The following is a 17,500-nucleotide window of genomic DNA, read 5'->3' as shown; positions in this document are numbered from 1 at the left end:
CACTCGCGCACCCGCACTGGGCGTCTGGGCACGAGCCGTTCCCGCTGCTGCCGCACCTCAACACCGTGTTCATCAAGGCCGTGTCAACACGCGTGCTGCCGTCCTTCGCCCCGCTCGCACATGTCACCACCGTCAGCATCCATGAGTCGAGTGTGCGGGACGTCTCTCCCCTAGCCTCCGCATCAAACGTCACACTGGTGCAGTGCCACGCTGTGGACGACCTGAGCCCGCTCAAGCGCGTGCACACGCTCGTCGTCAACCAGTGCAACTGCGCGCGCGGTGTTGCTGCTCTCACCCACGTCACCAGCCTCTCCCTGTGCCGTGTTCCCGTAGGGGCAGAGGTGAGCAGATTGCGCTCCACACACCTCCGCTCGCTCTCCTTGGAGGAGCTGGATGGCGTGCGGCATATTGGGCCGTTCCCAAACCTCCACTACTTGCACGTGCGCGCCTGCCACACGCTATCACGCCTTTCCATCAACACATCGCTCCGCACCCTTCGTGTCGAGGACTGCAACGCGTTGTGGAACCTGCTTGCCGCAGCGTGCGTGCCCAGCGTGACTGTGGCGGATGTGGACGCACTCGTACCTGGGCCGTTTGGGCGCCGGCTGCTCCACACCTGGCGAGGGCAGTGAGCATGTGTGTGAGAGGGAGGGGGTGGGGAAAGGAAGTGAACGTTGGGGAGGGAGAGGGAAGAGAAGAAGTGGTGGAGAACTTCACATAATGGATGGTGGCGGTGACGATAGCAGTTGCAAGCAAGGGAAGAAGGAGAACGAGAACGAAACACTTTCTGGTGGCGACAATGTGTGGTGTGCAGTGGTCATGAGAGTGCACTGCGTGTTAGCAGGCTGCTGTGCTGGGGAATCGAGGGGTTAAGCTATGGTGTGATTCGATTGACAGCCTTGCATTTTGAGGAGGATATGGTTCATTGGGGCTTGGTTGGACGGGTTGAAAGAAGACTGTTGGGATGGGGGTGGGGAGAAGATACGAAAGCGTGACACACAACACACATAGACGCACAACACAGGCCATTGTTGTACGCGAAGACAAGCAATGTAACAACAGCACCGCCACAAAGAACAGTGGGCCGTCACACACACGCACAGGCACATACAGGCACACATGCACACAACAGCAGTCGTCACGATAACAAAAAATATTACTCGCGCAAGTCCTTGTGTGGCTGGAAGAGAGAACGGAACGCAAACCGAGTGCAATGTGCAGCATCACAGCTGTGACATCGCGACGATAACACACAAAAGCACACGCACACACACACACACACACACAAGAACATACGAAAGCAAGCAAGCAGACAGACACAAACACTTCAGAGTCAAAAGCAGCAGCGCACTTAACACATCAACGACCCACATCATGTGAAGGGAGTGCATACGCAAGGAATAAACGTTGGTAAGTTGAGGAGAGGGGGTGGGGGAAGCGAGGTGCAGAAGTCACAGAAGGAAAAGCAACGCACAAGCGCTTGCGTGGCAGGTGTGCGTCTGTGTGACGACAGCGCAAGTAAAATCATGTGCGTGTGACACGCATGTGTGTGCAGGTGTGGAACGAGACGAAAACAACAGAAAATGCCACTGCATGAACGCAAGGGCAATCACGGTCGTGATGGTGCACGTATGATGACGATGATGATGGAAGAAGACAAAAGCGTCGAGACACAAGAACATTACATCACATCACGACAGCTTCAAAGGAGGTAAACCACTGGATTTGCGGGAAAAAGAACGTATGTTGAATTGGCATGAAATGAAATGGAAGGGAGCCACACTTCGCATTGGCCCACGCAGCAAGCAGCAAGCACACACAGAAGCAAAAGCAGAACAAGAGAGCGCTATTCTGCGACTGCATGCAAGCACGCATGCGTGCAAGCAAGCACGAGCCTGAAGGACACATGTGGGATGGTGGTGACAGGAGGCGAGTCGGAAGGGACGGGGGCGTGTTCACTGGGCCATCTGCTTCTTGATGAGGAGGTCCTGTTTCCATTGTGGCAGCGAGTTGAACCACTCCTGGCGCTCCCGCTCGCGGCGCTGTGCCTCTCGCATCGGTGCCTCCGCCTCCCACTTCTTCCGCTGGCGCTCCTGCACGGCCGGGGGGGGGGCAGTGAAGGGGGATGGAGGTTGGAGCGTGCGTGTGTGTGTGTGTGTGTGTATGTGTGTGTGTGTGTATGTGTGTGCGTGCGTGCGTGTGTGTGTGTGTGTGTGTGTGTGTGTGTGTGCGTGCGTGTGTGTGTGTACGTGTGAATCAATGACAGGATTCAGAATCAATTCACGCAACATCCTCAGTCATGTACCAGACCACGTGACAATAAACAACAACAACAACAACAACAACAACAACAACAACAACAACAACAACAACAACAACAACAACAACAACAACAACAACAACAACAACAACAACAACAACAACAACAACAACAACAACAACCAGCAGCAGGCAGCAGAGCAATCATCACGACGCACCTTGAGGAGTGCGGCCTTCCAAGCGGGCATGCCCTCAAATCGGGCCTGCTCTCGCTCCTCCTCCTGCTCCATCTGCTGCTCCTGCTCAGCCTGCATCCGCTTGCGATACTTGAGCTGCTCCCGCCACGACAGCGCAGCAAGCTCAGCCGTCGTCAGCCGCGGTGTGCGCGACTCGCGGCTCACGGGCCGGCTGTCACCGCCGCCGCCGCTGCCGCCGCTGGCAGGCGACTGCTGCTGCTGCTGCTGCTGTTTGCTCTGGCTGGACAGGACGCGGAAGTTTGGCGGCGGACGGCCGAACGACGACACGACGCGTTGCTTGATGCGCTCCTGGCGCTCGGCCTCCATGCGAAGGCGGCGCTCCGTCTCGTCAAGCCCAGCATACGACTGAGGTGGTGGTGGCGAAGTGGTGGTGATGATAGTGAGGAATCGATGATGACAGCGGGGATGATGATCAAGAGTCGGGCCATGGCGTTGAAGGTGAGGAGACGAGAGAGAGAGAGAGAGACGAGAAAGACGAGAAAGACGAGAAAGGAGAGTGGTTGTACGATGCGAGAATAAGCACAAGCAAGAGTAAGAGCAAGAGCAAAGAGTAGGAAGACGGGTGCGGCACGATTCTTGAGTAAAGGTTGAAGAGGGTGCAACTTGAATCGCGTTACAAGCAACAGCAGCAAGCAAAACAAACACGTACGTCTTGCTGCTGCTGTTGCATCTGCTGCTGCTGGCGCATGTACTCTTCCTCCTCGGCCTGCTGCTGCTCCATCGCACGCCGCTCCGCCTCGGCGCGTTCCGCCTCCTGCTGGTCCTGCATGCTGGTGCTGGTGCGGCGGCCCGTGCGCTTGGCCATCTCGGCCTCTGCCATCATCAGGTTGAAGTTTGGTGGCGGGCGGCCGCGGTTGTCGCGGCGCTTGATGCGCTCCTGCCGCTCGCGCTCCATGCGGAGACGACGCTCCGTGTCGTCCATGTCCTGCAGCGTGAATGCATGCAGGCAACACAAAAGCACAACACATGTGAGATGTTGCCCGCAGATACCATGAGACCGGGATGCTCGCAGGCATTCATGTTACAAACACTCAAGGTGACACAAGCATGCCGTCACCACCCCCTTCCCCTGAACGTACGTCGTATTGCTGTTGCATCTGTTGTTGTTGTTGCTGCTGCTGCTGCTGCTGTTGCATCTGCTGCTGCTGGCGCATGTACTCTTCCTCCTCGGCCTGCTGCTGCTCCATCGCACGCCGCTCCGCCTCGGCGCGTTCCGCCTCCTGCTGGTCCTGCATGCTGGTGCTGGTGCGGCGGCCCGTGCGCTTGGCCATCTCGGCCTCTGCCATCATCAGGTTGAAGTTTGGTGGCGGGCGGCCGCGGTTGTCGCGGCGCTTGATGCGCTCCTGCCGCTCGCGCTCCATGCGAAGACGACGCTCCGTGTCGTCCATGTCCTGCAGCGTAAAGGAAGGAAGGAAGGAAGGAAGGGGGGCGTGGATTTGATGACATCATGGACTCAGTCACATACATCACAGCACACGTGAATACACGCCTTGACCAACTTCAAGATCGTTGCATCATGTGTGTGTCTGTGTGTGTTGGGTACAAGTTGTACCTCGTAGAGGGGTGCCTGCTGGTACTGCTGGCTGGAGGTTGACTCGTGCATGGAGCGGCGACCAATGCTGTTGCGTGACGACTGCCGGCTGCTGTTGTGTTGGCGAGTGATCATGGCAATTGAAAATGAGCGTGGGGCGTGGGATAGTGGGTACACTGGTGGGTAAGAGAAAGCGTGTTGGAATGTGTGGCGAAGCGTCAAGCGGGCAAGCCTAAGGCCCAGCATGGCAGAGCGGCGCGTGGTGGCAGGCTCCACACAGTGATCCACAACGCATCAGCAAACCATGCACTGCGACTCTAGTCCCAACGCCCAATCGCCACCCCCTCCTTCTCCTTCAGTCAGGAGATGAAAAGACTCACGAGAGGCGCCTGGCGCTGGTTGGCGCGGACTTGGACGGCGACGTCACCTCAAGCAGCCGGCTGTTGATGGCCGCACACGCATGGCGGCGAGTTGCGAGCGGTAATGGTGATGGTGGTGGTGATGACAGGGGTGAGTTGCGAGTGGTAGCAACACCACAAAACAGCAGGTGGTGGTTGTTGAAGGCAGTGTCACCATGGACGTGCCAACTCGACGACGGTGCACAGCAACTACAGCCTCCTCTCTAAACCTCCAACCTCGTCACGACAGCCACGCCCCACGTCACAACAGCCATCACAGCCACGCTCAAGACAGGGCAGGGACGACGACTGACTTGAGCTGTTCCGGAAGGCTCTTGACCGACGCCTCGACACATGCGCGGCGCTGGGACCCTGGCTTCAGCTCAGACCCGCTCGCCACATCTGGTGGGCACGGCGATAAAGCAAGCAAAAGGGTGACGGGGGTGGGGTGAAAGGTTGCAGAGGTGAGCTGACGAGATGTGTGCTTGCATGTGTGTGTGTGTGTGTGTGTGTGTGTGTGTGTGTGTGTGTGTGTGTGTGTGTGTGTGTGTGTGTGTGTGTGTGTGTGTGTGTGTGTGTGTGCATGAGATGAAGGGGTGGGTTGCTGTAACACCCCCTGGGGCCAAGACCCTCCTCCCGCGTCCACTTGCGTGCAACGGACCTTGAAGGGCGTCGAGAAGGGACATGAGGCTCGTCACAATCTGCTCCGAGATCTCAACAGCATCAAGCGCACTCTTGGACAGCTGGTTGTATGTGCGTGTGTGCGTGTGTGTATGTGTAAAGGGTGTTGGGACAAGAAACAGGGTTAAAACCTGAAGTGTGAAGGGTTTGTCCACGGCACAACAACGACAGCCCAGGCCAGAGCACAACCACGACCACACGCACTACCACAAACGCCGCGCAACAAAGAGGAGAAGAACAGTGTGCAGGATTGCCTACAAGCAAGGCAGCGACGCTGCGCAACGTACGCGTTTGACGGAGCCACGTGCTGTGCTTGCAGGCTGGGAAAACGAGCCCTGGGTGTCATTGCGGGACGGTGTTTGCCCCTGCATTGACGGCTGGCATGGTGAGAGCGAGCACGCGCGTGCACAAGTGCATGGATGCGATGCGATGCGCGGACGGATGGATGGATGGATGGATGGATGGATGGATGGATGGATGGATGGATGGATGTGAACAGAGCAGATTCAGTCACACAAGCATCCCATGGGGGTGTGGGGATGGTGTGGCCGAGTGCAGTGTTGGTTTGGAGTTGGGGGCAAGGAGGGAGATGGAAAAAATGAAGAGGTGGATCCAAGGGGGAAGGGGAAGGGGGAGAAGGATGCAGGAAGGGAATCGAAAGGAAAGGAAAGGCAACAGGCAGCAAGTGGAGAGGCAACAGGATGGAAATGGTGACAAGGAAGAGAGTGACACAAAGTTGACAGTCGAGGGGGAAAGATAGATAGAAGAGGCAGCAAGAAGTAGAGGCAGTTGAAGCGGTAGGAGGTGGGAGAGGCAGGGGTTGCATGCAAATCATGTTTGGCGTTGGTCAGATTCTACGCAAGGCAAGCTAAGCTAAGCTATGTGGCGCATGTGATGGCCCAAGGTGTTGTGCGATTCAAAACAGACAATGAAGCCCACGCAAGCTCAACCATCTCCCTCCCCCAAACAAATCCCCCCCCCAAGCAAGACACCAACGCTCAACGAGCATGCACCCCCACAGCCCCTGCAGCCACAGGCTCAAGCCTTCCACCAGCGTGCAGAACAAGCGTGCGGCCACAAAGGGTTCGAGCAACATGAATAAAAGTGTCAAGGGCAGAACGAGCCACATTGAGCACGAACCAGGAAGACGGAGGCGCGGGAAGAGACTAGGTTGCCGGAGCTGGACTCCTGTCGATTCAGCCAATCGCCGGGCTGCTCTCTCCAGTCGTCAGTCATGATGTTTGGTCTCTGCTACAATGCCCAACATTCAAAGCCACCACGAGCCAAGGGCAGAGTTGATTCATGAGGAAGTGCAATGCGAATCTCACTCTTGGCTCGCTTGGTTCGCTTGGCTTGCTTGGCCCACTTGGCTTGCTTGGCCCACTTGGCACGCTTGGCAGTTACATGGAGGATCACAACAACTCACCGTTGACGTTGTTTCTTGTTCTGGCTCTCGTTCGAACCACGGAATGAACTGATCACTCTTGACACTTTTGTGTGCGTGCCCGGTTTCTTTGACGAGGGGGGAGGGGTAAGTGAGTGATGTGACACAAGAAGGGAAGACAGAGGCGAGCACCTTCGCTGTATCTCTGCTCGCTTGGTGCTGGTGTTTGTGCTGAAGCTGTGAGCCTGTTCACTCTCACACGGCGGCGGTTGTTGTGTATGGGGTGGTGTGTGTGGTGTGTGTGTTGTTTTGGTTTTTCGCTGCTCTCGAATGCAACGCCACCAAACTGTCAGGCACGAAAATTAACGAAAGACACGATCGAAAATTCCCTACACCGCATTTGTGTGGCAAGCAAGAAAACAGACGACAACGACCAAAAGACAGAAGAAACGGCTTTGCGATTGCTGCGACAGCCGGCCAGAGAGCACACCAAGCGGCAGACAGGTGGAGCGAGTGCTTGACGCAGGGTCAAAGGACGGTGAGAAGGCACGGCTTGACACCACGGAGAGCGATAACAGCTGTCATCAAGGCCAAGTGAAGAAAACTGACTGTGATTCGCTTCGAGAAGCAGCACCAGCCACACAAGTTGCACAAACACAACGAACCAACCAAACAAACAACCAAACGAACAAGCGTCGACACACACACATACACACCATGGAGGAGATTGGCATTGTCGTGCCTGAGGTTCCAGCTCAGACCGTGGAGGTAAGGCACTGTGCGCGTGCGCTGGTGGTTGTTGGATGAAGGAGCTCGCACTTGTATGCATTTGCGTGTTGTGTGTGTGTGCGTGTGCGTGTGCGTGTGTATGCGTTTGCGTGTTGTGTGTGTGTGTGTGTGGTGTGTATTTGGTGTGTGTATGTGTGTGTGTGTGAGAGCGGTGTGAAAACAAAAACATTGGTATGGTTTCGCGGTGGATGCGCTGATTTGTGGGGGTGCTGGTGTTTCATGCAGGCGGAGATTGACACAAAGTCGGAAGACTTGTATGTTCGCCTGAAAAACTTGCAACGCCAGTTGGAGTTCTTCAACGTGCAAGAAGAGTACATCAAGGTGTTGTGTGCGTGGTTCTCGGCGTCTGCACAATCCGTGCATGTCATTTGTCTTGCCTTTGTGTACATGCATGGTCCATCGCTGTCATGGGAAACCTTTGTTGATTGGTTCCATGCTTCTGCTCACCTCTTGCTTGTCTCCACAACCCCGCTCTCAGGATGAGATGAAGAACTTGAAGAAGGAGTACTTGCACGCACAGGTGCGTTAAAAAAAAAACGTGCGGTTCGTCTGTTTGTTTGTGCGGTGGTGGGGATGGGCTGGCAATGTATAATGTTGAGCGCTCTTTTTGGTGCTTGAAAGGTCGCTCACCAACTCTGTCGTGTCCACCGTTTACGGTGCAGGAGGAGGTGAAGCGCATCCAGAGCGTGCCGCTTGTGATTGGCCAGTTCCTCGAGGCCGTGGACGAGCACACGGGCATCATCGGCTCCACGACGGGCTCAAACTACTACGTGCGCATCCTCAGCACCCTCGACCACGAGCTCCTCAAGCCAAGCGCCTCGGTCGCCCTCCACAAGGTGTGTGTGTGCATGCGTGCGTCTGCGTGTGTCTGTGTGTGTCTGTGTGTGCGTGCTTGTGGGCTCGTTAATTTGTTTGCATGCGCGTTTGTACCTTGTGCTCCTTTGCGTTCGTGTAGACGCCTTCGTGCACTCTATGACTTGTGTTTTGAACCCCTCCTGAGCTGGTGCCTCTCCTTTAACACACACACACACACACACACACACACACACACACACACACACACACACACACACACACCCAATCTGCCCCGTGTCGCCTGCAACTGCGCCAGCAATCGAATGCACTGGTTGACATTCTCCCGCCCGAGGCCGACAGCAGCATAACCATGCTCTCCGCAGACGAGAAGCCCGACGTCACGGTGTGTGCGTCTGCGTGTGTGTGTGCGCGCGCGTGTGTGTGTGTGTATGTGGCGGTTTCATGAATACATGAATGGGCACATTCATTCCTGTGTTATGTGTCGCCTGCGCTTACGTACACCCGCGTGCCCCATTCACCTCTCCCCCACCCCCACGCTCACCTTTTTTGGTTACTGCTGCGACTCGCCGCACCACCCATGCTGTCGCTGTGTGGTTTTATGTCATTCCAGTACTCTGACATTGGCGGGATGGACACACAGAAGCAGGAGATGCGCGAGGCCGTCGAGCTGCCCCTCACCCAGTTTCAACTCTACCAACAGGTCTCTGTGCGCGCGCGCGCGCGTGTGTGTGTGTGTGTATGTGTGTGTGTGTGTGTGTTTGGTGACAATAACTTTTTGTACATGCAATCCTACGCGCAATATATGCCCTCACACCGCTTCTTCCCGCGTGGATGTTCAGATTGGCATTGAGCCGCCCCGCGGTGTGCTGATGTACGGGCCCCCGGGCTGCGGCAAGACCATGCTTGCAAAGGCCGTGGCACACCACACCACCGCCTCGTTTATCCGGTCAGGGAGCGTGCATGCTCGTGTATGTGTCTGTGCACGTATGTGTTGTGTGTGTATGTGTGTATGTGTGTTGTATGGGGGAATCGAGTAGCCGTCCTCTCGTACGCTTCATTCCGCTCATGCACGACACACACGCGCGCGCACGCACACACACGCACACAAACTTCTTCCTTCGTTGCTGTCTCTCCTTGCATGATAGGGTGGTTGGTTCTGAGTTTGTGCAGAAGTACCTCGGTGAGGGTCCACGCATGGTTCGCGACGTGTTCCGCATGGCCAAGGAAAACGCCCCCGCCATCATCTTCATCGACGAAATCGACGCCATCGCCACAAAGCGCTTCGATGCCCAGACAGGAGGTGTGTGTGTGTGTGTGTGTGTGTAAGCCTGTGTGTGTGTGTGTAAGCCTGTGTGTGTGTGTGTGTGTGTGTGTGTGTGTGCGTGTGTGTGTGTGTGTGTGTGTGTGTGTGTGTGTGTGTGTGTGTGTGTGTGTGTGTGTGTGCCAGCTTGCTTCCGTCCACACCACTGCAACCCCTCCCCCCGCCCTCTCCAACTCACGACCACCATTGCCGCCATCGCGTTTGTCGTGTGCAGCGGATCGAGAGGTGCAGCGCATTCTGCTCGAGCTTCTGAACCAGATGGACGGCTTTGACCAGACCGTCAACGTCAAGGTCAGGCACGGTGCTTGAAGACGTTCCTCTTGCACCTTGCACACATGCTCCTCTTAACGACGACGATGCTGCTGCTGCTGTTGTTGCTATTGCGATTCTTGTTGTTGTTGTTGTTGTTGTTGTTGTTGTTGTTGTTGTTGTTGTTGTTGTTGTTGTTGTTGTTGTTGTTGTTGTTGTTGACGATGGCAGGTGATTATGGCAACGAACCGCGCCGACACGCTCGATCCCGCCCTCCTCCGCCCAGGCCGTCTTGATCGCAAGATCGAGTTCCCCATGCCAGGTGCGTGCGTGCACTTGTATGTGCATGTGTATGTCTGTCTGTCTGACTGACTGACTGTTCCAAATGGTGCTGCCCACGCCCAAGCCTCAACACTAACCCTCCCACGCCCCTGAACACCTTCCTTCTCCCCCCCCCCCTTTTCCCAACACACCAGACCGCCGCCAGAAGCGGCTCATCTTCTCCACCATCACCTCCAAGATGAACCTGTCTGATGAAATTGACCTGGAGGACTTTGTCGCCCGCCCGGACAAAATCACCGGTGCCGACATTGCAGCCATCTGCCAGGTGCGTGCGTGTTCTCGTGACTGCCCGACACTTGCCCAGCTCATGCACGCGCGTGACGTCGAATGGTCGCGAAATTTTCATTCGATGACAGTTGGGGGTGTGATAATGCATGATTTGCCATCGTATTCATGTTCGTGTCTGCGTTCATGTCCATGTTTGTGTCTGCGTTGGTGTCCATGTTTGTGTCTGCGTTGGTGTCTACGTTCTTGCTCTCCCCTCCCCCTCCAAACTTTACCCGCACACCCCTCATTGCCGATGCTGCACGCGTGATCTCATGTGTGCGAGCAGGAAGCCGGTATGCTTGCTGTTCGCAAGAACCGCTACGTGATCCTCGCGAAGGACTTTGAAGAGGGTAGGCCGCGCATATGCGATGTGGGTGTGCTCTCGCGTGCACGCACAACTGCATACATGCTTCCATACACTAACACACACTAACACACACAGACACTCTCACACACAGACACTCACTCACACACACACACACTCACTCACTCACTCACTCACTCACTCACTCACTCACTCACTCACTCACTCACTCACTCACTCACTCACTCACACACACTCACTCACTCACTCACTCACTCACTCACACTCACTCACACACTCACACACACACACTCACCATGCAGCATACAAGACGGTTATCAACAAGGACGATGACGAACACACCTTCTACAAGTGATTGTGCTTGTGCCACGCCATCATTTGCTTGTGTGTTTGCATTGCACACACGCACTCCCCCGCCCCCTTGTTTGTTTGTTCCTGTGTCTTTTTTCGTTTTGTTGGCCGTGATGACGCGATAAACGGAACATCGCACCACTTGAACACGTGAGCACACTGAACGATCTGTTCTGGCCAAACAGGGAGGGTTGCCCTGGTGTATTTGGGGTTTTGTTGACAAGCTGGGGTTTGTTTGCTCGGACACACACCTCTTGTTAGCCCAGCGTCATGCTTGGGACACAATTTGAAACGAGACAACCAAGCAACAGCATACTCATAACGGTGTTACGAACACAAACACGCACACACGCAGAAACGCACAGGTACGCGCGCATACACACGAACATGTGCAAACGTGATAAGCCAGCGACGGCAGACGACCACGCGCGGAAGAAGAGGAAGAGGAAGTGGAAGGGCCCATGATACACGAAGCAAAGAGGAGCAAAGGAAAGGTGCTTGGACGAGGATGGGAAAGAGAAAAGCAAAAACGAGGTGAACCGACAGCGGCAACAGACGGTCATACATACAATAAGCGCACGGCCTCTGCAGCCACGGATACGTCGGTCAAAGAGGGAAATTCGAAATGGAAACTGGTGGCATGAAGCTTGGGCGGAGGGGAGTCAGGACAGGCAGGGTCTCAAGGGATGAGCCGACACCGACGGCGCAAGCTAGCGCACTCAGAACTCAAAGGTGGTGGAGGCATCGACCTTGTCGCCATCGACAGTGACGGAGCCGTTCTGGTGGGAGCGCAGGTAGGCGCTGGAGCCATCCTCGGACATGTGCTTGAGGGCGATCTTGGAGAGGCCAACAAACTCGAGGAAGAACTTGGTGGGCTGCTTGCCATCGACGGTGACGGCGGAGGCGTCGGAGGCGACGTTCCAGAAGTCCTTGGTGGGGTCGCTGATGTGGCACACACCGGCCTTGACGTGCATGTTGTAGGTGAAGGCCTTGGCGCTGGTGGACATGAGCTGCTTGGACTTGTCCGTGGTGGCGATGAAGCCGTGCTGGCCGCGGAGGACGAGGAGGGGCCGGTTGATGAGCTCGTACACGAAGGTGGACTCGGCGGCGATGTCGGCGTCCTTGGCGACGAGGCCGCCGTTCTTCTTGACGGAGACAAACTTGCCGCTGCTGGCCTTGAGGGCGATGCTGTCGTTGAGCCACTCGATGGTGAACTTGGAGTTGGCAGCGTTCTTGCTGGCGCCGTCGGTCATGATGGTGCCGTCCTCGGAGGTGTACCAGAAGGTGTTCTTGTTGGTGCGGATGTTCCACTTGCCGCTGTCGTCAATCTCAATCTGGAAGCGCTCGGCATCTGTGGTGTCGGTCTGGTTGGCGGTGGCCTCGACGCTGGAGCGGACGGAGACCTTCTTGCCCTGCCAGGAGGTCATCTTGATCTGGGGGTGGGAGTCCTCGAGGACGAAGAGCTCGTCCTTGCCGGGAGGGCCCTGCTTGGTGGCGCGGCAGGTGCCCTTGCCGCCGAGGCAGGTGAGGTACATGTTGTTGGAGGCGCGGAAGGCCATCTGTCCGCCGAACATGTCGAGGGTGTACTGGATGGTGGGGTCGGTGTCGACGGTGGTGAGGGTGCCGTCGCTCTTGAGGAAGCGGCCGTCGCAGGCCTGGAGACCGTACTTGCCCGTGCTGTCAAAGAAGGTGAGGGTGATGGTGGCGTCGGCGCCCCATGGGATGGGCTCATCAGCGTTGATGACCTCGCCCTCGAGGTGGAGGTAGGTCTTGCGGTTGACGTTCCAGATGCAGACCTGGGGGTGCATGGCCAGGTTGACGATGAAGAGGCGGTCCTCGGCAACCTCCTTGGTGAAGGCGTCGATCTTCTCGCCAGCGCCGCCGCAGTAGTAGCCATGGGCGCTCTTGAGGGCCCAGCGGCCATCGGGCTGCACCTCAATCTCAAACTCCTCGTTGGTGCCGCGGGTCTCGGCATCCGCAGCCCAGGTGCCGTCGGGCTTGGCGGTGAGGTAGCGGCCGTGCGGGGTGCGGATGAACACCTTGGAGCCGGCGCCCTCGTCCTGCTCAATCTGGAAGATCTGCTTGGTCTTCATGGAGCCGCCGTTGATGTTGAGGCGGTGGCCAAAGTTCTCCACGGTCAAGTACTTGCCGTTGACATCACGGAAGCCAAGAGCCCAAGGGAGGCTGTCACCAGGGTGGACGGGAAGAGCCATTTCTGCGGAAATGGATGGGTGGGTGCGTGAACAAGGTGTGTGTGTGTGTGTGTGTCGTGCAGTGGTCGTGGCGTAGTGGTTATAATGTGTGTGGTTGAGCGAGATGAGGCTGTGCAATGTCCAAAGCAGTGGATGGATGACACTGTGTTGATGATGGGAAAATGAGGCGAGCGTGGGGTAATTGTGCAGTTGGGAGGGGAGGAGGGTTGTTGGGTGTGGGAGATGCTTTGTTTGTGGGAATGGGAAGGGAAACACACGCACACACGCACAGAGGCAAAAAGGAATGTCGACAGAGTTCATACAATTACAGAAGGCGAAGGTGGCACGGCGGCAGTGGCATGTCACTAGGACAAAGCCATCACCGACCAAAGAAAGAGAGAAAGACAGAGAAAAGCTGAAACATCAAGTTGGCAGCTCGAGTCAACTAAACAGTTGGGTTGGGTGTGCATGTGTTTGTGTGCACGAGGAAGCACCATCTCAGCTCACATCAGGCTGGAAGGGCGCACACTTTGACGACGACGACGACGACAACAACAACAACAACACCAACAACAACCAAACAACCAAACAACATCATCGACCACATGGTTACTGAGGCCATCCCTTTCACTCGATGGCGGCAATCCTTCTCACCTGCTTGTTGTTGTTGTGGGGGTCTGCGTGTCTCGAGAGGACGAGAAGAAGCAAGGCGCTTTGCTGTGGTTTGGGTGTTGTGTTGTGTCGGACGCGACGATGAGACTGGTTTGTGGAAGAGGGCGGGGTTGTGTATGTGTTGGTTTGTTGTTGTTCCCCCACCTTCCTTCACCACCTTCACCCCTCGTCCTTACCTCTCTCTTTCTCTCTCTCTCTCACACACAACGCAGTGCACAAACCTTTTGTTGTGGTTGTTGTGTCGACGTGTGAATGCAAACACGCAGCGAGGTGAGTGCAAAAGTGAGTGGGAAAATACCGCACTTTATTCTCACCAAAACAAAGCAGACAGAGGGGTTGAAGGGGCGGGGCGTGTAGAATTTTTCCAACAAATCTTTCGAACCGAAAAACTGCTGACTCAGGCAGTATGATGTGATGTGTGTGTGTGTGTGTGTGTGTGTGTGTGTGTGTGATGTGTGTGTGTGTGTGTGTGTGATGTGTGTGTGATGTGTGTGTGTGTGTGTGTGATGTGTGTGTGTGATGTGCGCAGCGGTGTGATGAGTGCATTTGTGGCGTTTGGACTGGGGTTCACATGTCATTGTCGTGTCCAATCAGCAGGTGTATTGTGTATGTCAAGTACAAATGCACAAGCCCACCCACTCCCACACTCCCACACCCCTACACGGACAAGAGCACAGGCGATAGGCTTGGTGTTGGGCCTAAGCGGCTGTCGTTGTCGGTGATATCCTTTTGCCGCCAGCGTTGTCGCCGGTGTTGTCCGTGTCATCGTCAGGAACGCCTGCTTGCTCACCCTTCTCTTTGCTTGGCAGATTCGCTGGGGGTTGGTCTTCAGCAGCGTGGCGCTTGTCCTCCGCTTTGCGGCTTGTTTCGCTCAAGTTGTACCGCGATCGTGCCATAAAGTTCTCCAGCACGCTCACACAGCACACGTTCTGTGGTGGCGTTGCGTGTTTGTGTGTGTGTGTGTGTGTGTGTGTGTGTGTGTGTGTGTGTGTGTGTTGTGTGTGTGTGTGTGGGGGGGGGGTGTTGTGTGTGTGTGTTGTGTGAGTGTGTGGTGTGTGTGCGTGTGTTTGTGTGTGTGAGTACGCGTGTACTTTTGGAGATCGAGGCAACCACAAGGCAAAGCAAGTGAGCACGAGCTAACAGGCAGTCAAGGGAAATGCAAGATGGTACAACGCAGCAGCAGCAGATGCAGCAGCAACAGATGCACCGACAAGCGCAGCGACTCGCACCTTAATCACTTCCAAAGATATCACCACTGCCGGGTTCTTCATGTCTATCGGAGCAAGTGCGCGTGTGTCCGTGTGTGAGTGAAGGGAGGGGGTATTTGGGCGCGAAAACAGCCTTGATTTGTGACAGGACGGGGCCGCCAACACGTGTGTGTGTGATGTATGCGAGTGTATGTGAGTGTATGCGCATGCCGTTGTGTGTGTGTGTGTTTGGATTACCTGCTTTGTGTTGTGGTGCTGTGTCGAGCAGCATCTGTCCAATTTCCGAGATGGCAGTGTCGCGTTTGAGGGTACTGTTGTACCTTGATTTGAAGTGCACCTTGAACTACACCAGTGCACAAATGGGCGAGCGAGCGAGTGTGTGTGTGTGTGTAAGTGTGTGTGTGTGTGTGTGTGTGTGTGTAAATGTGCGTGTATGCATGTGAAGGTGTTATGTTTGAGTTTGTGACCGTTGCCACACGCCAGGAGCGCGCTCGTGCGTGAAAACGTGTTGGAGCTTGCAGTAGCGCATGCAAATCGATGGCGAGCGACAATAGAGACAGACAGCTGTGACCGCGTCAGGTTCACTGATTCGAACATACCGTTGTTTGGGGAGACGATGCGCTCAGCGGAGAGTGCTCAAGCAGCTGTCGCACCGTTTTGGCAATCACCTGGCAGTGCACACGAACAAGCGAGCAGGTGGTCGAGAGCGGAGGGAAAGACACATGTATTTGTGTGAGAGACACAAGCGTGCGCACGTGTGGAAGCGGGACGGGGAAGTAAGTGGTTAAGCTCAGCTCAACTGTTCGTAGCTTACGTCAGGCGCTGCGCGACACGTGATTTGCACGGGGAGGAATCGTTGAATGAACCTGAACACACTCGCGCACGTGTGCGGGTGCGTGAATATCATGGGGCACATGTCAAGAAGGCAACAATCACGCGATGCAGCAAGGGCAGCAAGCGGGGTAATGTCGAGTTAGGGAAGCAAACACGCATGTCACACACAGACACACACACACACACACACACACACACACACACACACACACAAACAAACACACAAAAACACAAACAGCGCAACCACCACCACCACCACTACCACAACACACACTACAACAACACAACAACAACAACAACAACAACAACAACAACAACAACAACACACGCAGACACACACAGACACAGACACACACACACACCTGCAAATGCCACCTGAGGTGGCGATGGCCTTGTTGTAAATGGCATCACTGAGCGCTCGGCACTCGACTGGCGAATCAGATACGATAAACATCATCCCCTGTGAAGAGCAACCATCCACGTGCGCATAAAAGTGAGCACAGAACTTTGAAGTGAAAGTGTGCACGGGTCCGGCACACCCAGAGGATACACGAGTACCACCACAACGCACACGCACACGCACACACACACACACACACGTGCACACACACACACACGTGCACACACACACACACACACACACGTGCACACACACACACACACACACAAACGCAGGCGTGCACCTTGCAGCCGACATCTGCTTCGTTAAAGCTGGAAGCACGGCTCATGGCATCTGGTTTTGAGAGCTCGTCGATCTCCTACCCGAAAGGAGCGTGTTTGTGGCACGTGTGGGCAAGCACGCGTGTGAGCGTTAGCTGGAAAAGTGATTGGGTGTCCAGCATGGGTGGTTCACAGGAGAAATAGAGAAACACTGCCAGTCGGGTGCTTGTTGCGGATGCGTTGAGCGCGTCTTCTCGCAACATACCTGCTGCAGCAAGTCCTCGATGGACTGGCCTGCAGTGGATGCAGCGTCCTTGGTCTCGTGGCCATCGTCGTTGTCTTGTCTCAGCTCTTCCTCAGCCTGTTGGATGCATGGGCAGCAGGGGCGATCTTGGGCATGACGTGAGACGCACGTTGCGGCTGTGATTGCACGAAAGGCAGCAGCGCACTACACGCCGCATGGCAGGCAGCACAAAATAGATGTAACACGAGGCAAGTGAACAGCATACTGTGCACTGTACACAAGATGAGGAAGCACACAGGCCATGTTGCACGCAGGACATGCCTTGTTAAGAAGGCTGTAGCACTCGTTAATGCAGCGGCGATCATCTCGGATGTTTTGTGTGGTCATCAGGAATCCAACAAGGCCCGATCGCAGCTCCTGGCGCTAGGAATGAGGGGGGGGGGCAGACGAGTGCGTGCGTGAGTGTGCAAGCGTGTGTGAGAGACACAGAGAAAGCGCGCGTGCTCGTGTGTGCGTGTGTGCGTGCGTGCGTGTGTGTGTGGTGGGGGGTGGGGGGGGGGGAGGTGCGCATGCGCGTGTGTACGGGAGTGAAGTGATGTGAATGAATCAACACCACGTGCATGTACACCCACCCACACGCACACACGTGCGCGCGCGCACACACATACACACACACACACACACACACACACACACACACACACACACACACACATGCAC

General features: G+C 55.7%; 5 protein-coding genes across 6 annotated transcripts in view; 2 read left to right on the top strand and 3 right to left on the bottom strand.

The window, feature by feature from the left end:
* The window catches only part of PTSG_05710 (uncharacterized protein), a 2,711-nt gene extending 1,649 nt beyond the window's left edge, over nucleotides 1–1,062 (top strand). The window contains exon 1 of the mRNA XM_004993518.1: nucleotides 1–1,062. This exon is cut by the window's left edge and continues 1,649 nt beyond it. Coding sequence (XP_004993575.1) covers nucleotides 1–632 — 632 coding nt within the window. The 3' untranslated portion in view covers nucleotides 633–1,062.
* Nucleotides 1,063–1,955: 893 nt separating this feature from the next.
* PTSG_05709 (uncharacterized protein) lies at nucleotides 1,956–6,846 on the bottom strand (the record flags this gene model as incomplete). Its single annotated transcript, XM_004993517.1, has 10 exons — nucleotides 6,553–6,846; nucleotides 6,267–6,377; nucleotides 5,414–5,503; nucleotides 5,107–5,188; nucleotides 4,760–4,847; nucleotides 4,428–4,487; nucleotides 4,069–4,159; nucleotides 3,166–3,441; nucleotides 2,478–2,861; nucleotides 1,956–2,093 (listed from the first exon to the last, which is right to left on the bottom strand). The coding sequence occupies exons 2-10, from the start codon at nucleotides 6,360–6,362 to the stop codon at nucleotides 1,956–1,958; spliced, it is 1,305 nt and encodes a 434-aa protein (XP_004993574.1). The 5' UTR covers nucleotides 6,363–6,377; nucleotides 6,553–6,846.
* Nucleotides 6,847–6,888: 42 nt separating this feature from the next.
* PTSG_05708 (Rpt3-PA) lies at nucleotides 6,889–11,113 on the top strand. The gene is made up of 13 exons (XM_004993516.1): nucleotides 6,889–7,278; nucleotides 7,525–7,620; nucleotides 7,778–7,819; nucleotides 7,962–8,135; nucleotides 8,411–8,497; nucleotides 8,726–8,815; nucleotides 8,955–9,061; nucleotides 9,261–9,415; nucleotides 9,651–9,727; nucleotides 9,917–10,007; nucleotides 10,162–10,292; nucleotides 10,581–10,644; nucleotides 10,922–11,113. The coding sequence occupies exons 1-13, from the start codon at nucleotides 7,228–7,230 to the stop codon at nucleotides 10,972–10,974; spliced, it is 1,218 nt and encodes a 405-aa protein (XP_004993573.1). The 5' UTR covers nucleotides 6,889–7,227; the 3' UTR covers nucleotides 10,975–11,113.
* A 43-nt stretch (nucleotides 11,114–11,156) lies between these two features.
* PTSG_05707 lies at nucleotides 11,157–14,117 on the bottom strand. 2 transcript variants are annotated; one of them, XM_004993515.2, is made up of 3 exons: nucleotides 14,056–14,117; nucleotides 13,817–13,879; nucleotides 11,157–13,185 (listed from the first exon to the last, which is right to left on the bottom strand). In XM_004993515.2, exon 3 carries the CDS (start codon nucleotides 13,181–13,183, stop codon nucleotides 11,690–11,692), a length of 1,494 nt encoding a protein of 497 aa, XP_004993572.1. In that variant the 5' UTR covers nucleotides 13,184–13,185; nucleotides 13,817–13,879; nucleotides 14,056–14,117; the 3' UTR covers nucleotides 11,157–11,689. The 2 variants fall into 2 exon arrangements, with proteins under 2 accessions (XP_004993572.1, XP_012493088.1); XM_012637634.1 differs by lacking the exon at nucleotides 14,056–14,117 and having other exon boundaries at nucleotides 13,817–13,977.
* A 376-nt stretch (nucleotides 14,118–14,493) lies between these two features.
* PTSG_05706 (uncharacterized protein) overlaps nucleotides 14,494–17,500 on the bottom strand; it is a 3,364-nt gene continuing 357 nt past the window's right edge. The window contains exons 2-10 of the mRNA XM_004993514.1: nucleotides 17,102–17,203; nucleotides 16,802–16,897; nucleotides 16,560–16,634; nucleotides 16,239–16,336; nucleotides 15,857–15,908; nucleotides 15,642–15,710; nucleotides 15,280–15,385; nucleotides 15,064–15,107; nucleotides 14,494–14,763 (exon numbers count right to left, since the gene is read on the bottom strand). Coding sequence (XP_004993571.1) covers nucleotides 14,533–14,763; nucleotides 15,064–15,107; nucleotides 15,280–15,385; nucleotides 15,642–15,710; nucleotides 15,857–15,908; nucleotides 16,239–16,336; nucleotides 16,560–16,634; nucleotides 16,802–16,897; nucleotides 17,102–17,203 — 873 coding nt within the window. The 3' untranslated portion in view covers nucleotides 14,494–14,532. The remainder of the gene's footprint in view (nucleotides 14,764–15,063; nucleotides 15,108–15,279; nucleotides 15,386–15,641; nucleotides 15,711–15,856; nucleotides 15,909–16,238; nucleotides 16,337–16,559; nucleotides 16,635–16,801; nucleotides 16,898–17,101; nucleotides 17,204–17,500) is intronic.

Source organism: Salpingoeca rosetta (assembly GCF_000188695.1).
Source record: "Salpingoeca rosetta unplaced genomic scaffold supercont1.13, whole genome shotgun sequence".
Taxonomy (NCBI): domain Eukaryota; class Choanoflagellata; order Craspedida; family Salpingoecidae; genus Salpingoeca; species Salpingoeca rosetta.
Note: the sequence above shows the minus strand (reverse complement) of the source record. Positions and strands in the feature narration are given on the sequence as shown.

Excerpts from the sequence above, each read along its gene's own strand:
- PTSG_05708 (XM_004993516.1), top strand. The coding sequence starts at position 7,228 with ATGGAGGAGATTGGCATTGTCGTGCCTGAGGTTCCAGCTCAGACCGTG. Across the intron at positions 8,498-8,725 it reads ACGAGAAGCCCGACGTCACG|TACTCTGACATTGGCGGGAT; the intron begins GTGTGTGCGTCT and ends ATGTCATTCCAG. Across the intron at positions 9,062-9,260 it reads ACCACCGCCTCGTTTATCCG|GGTGGTTGGTTCTGAGTTTG; the intron begins GTCAGGGAGCGT and ends CTTGCATGATAG.
- PTSG_05707 (XM_004993515.2), bottom strand. The coding sequence starts at position 13,183 with ATGGCTCTTCCCGTCCACCCTGGTGACAGCCTCCCTTGGGCTCTTGGC.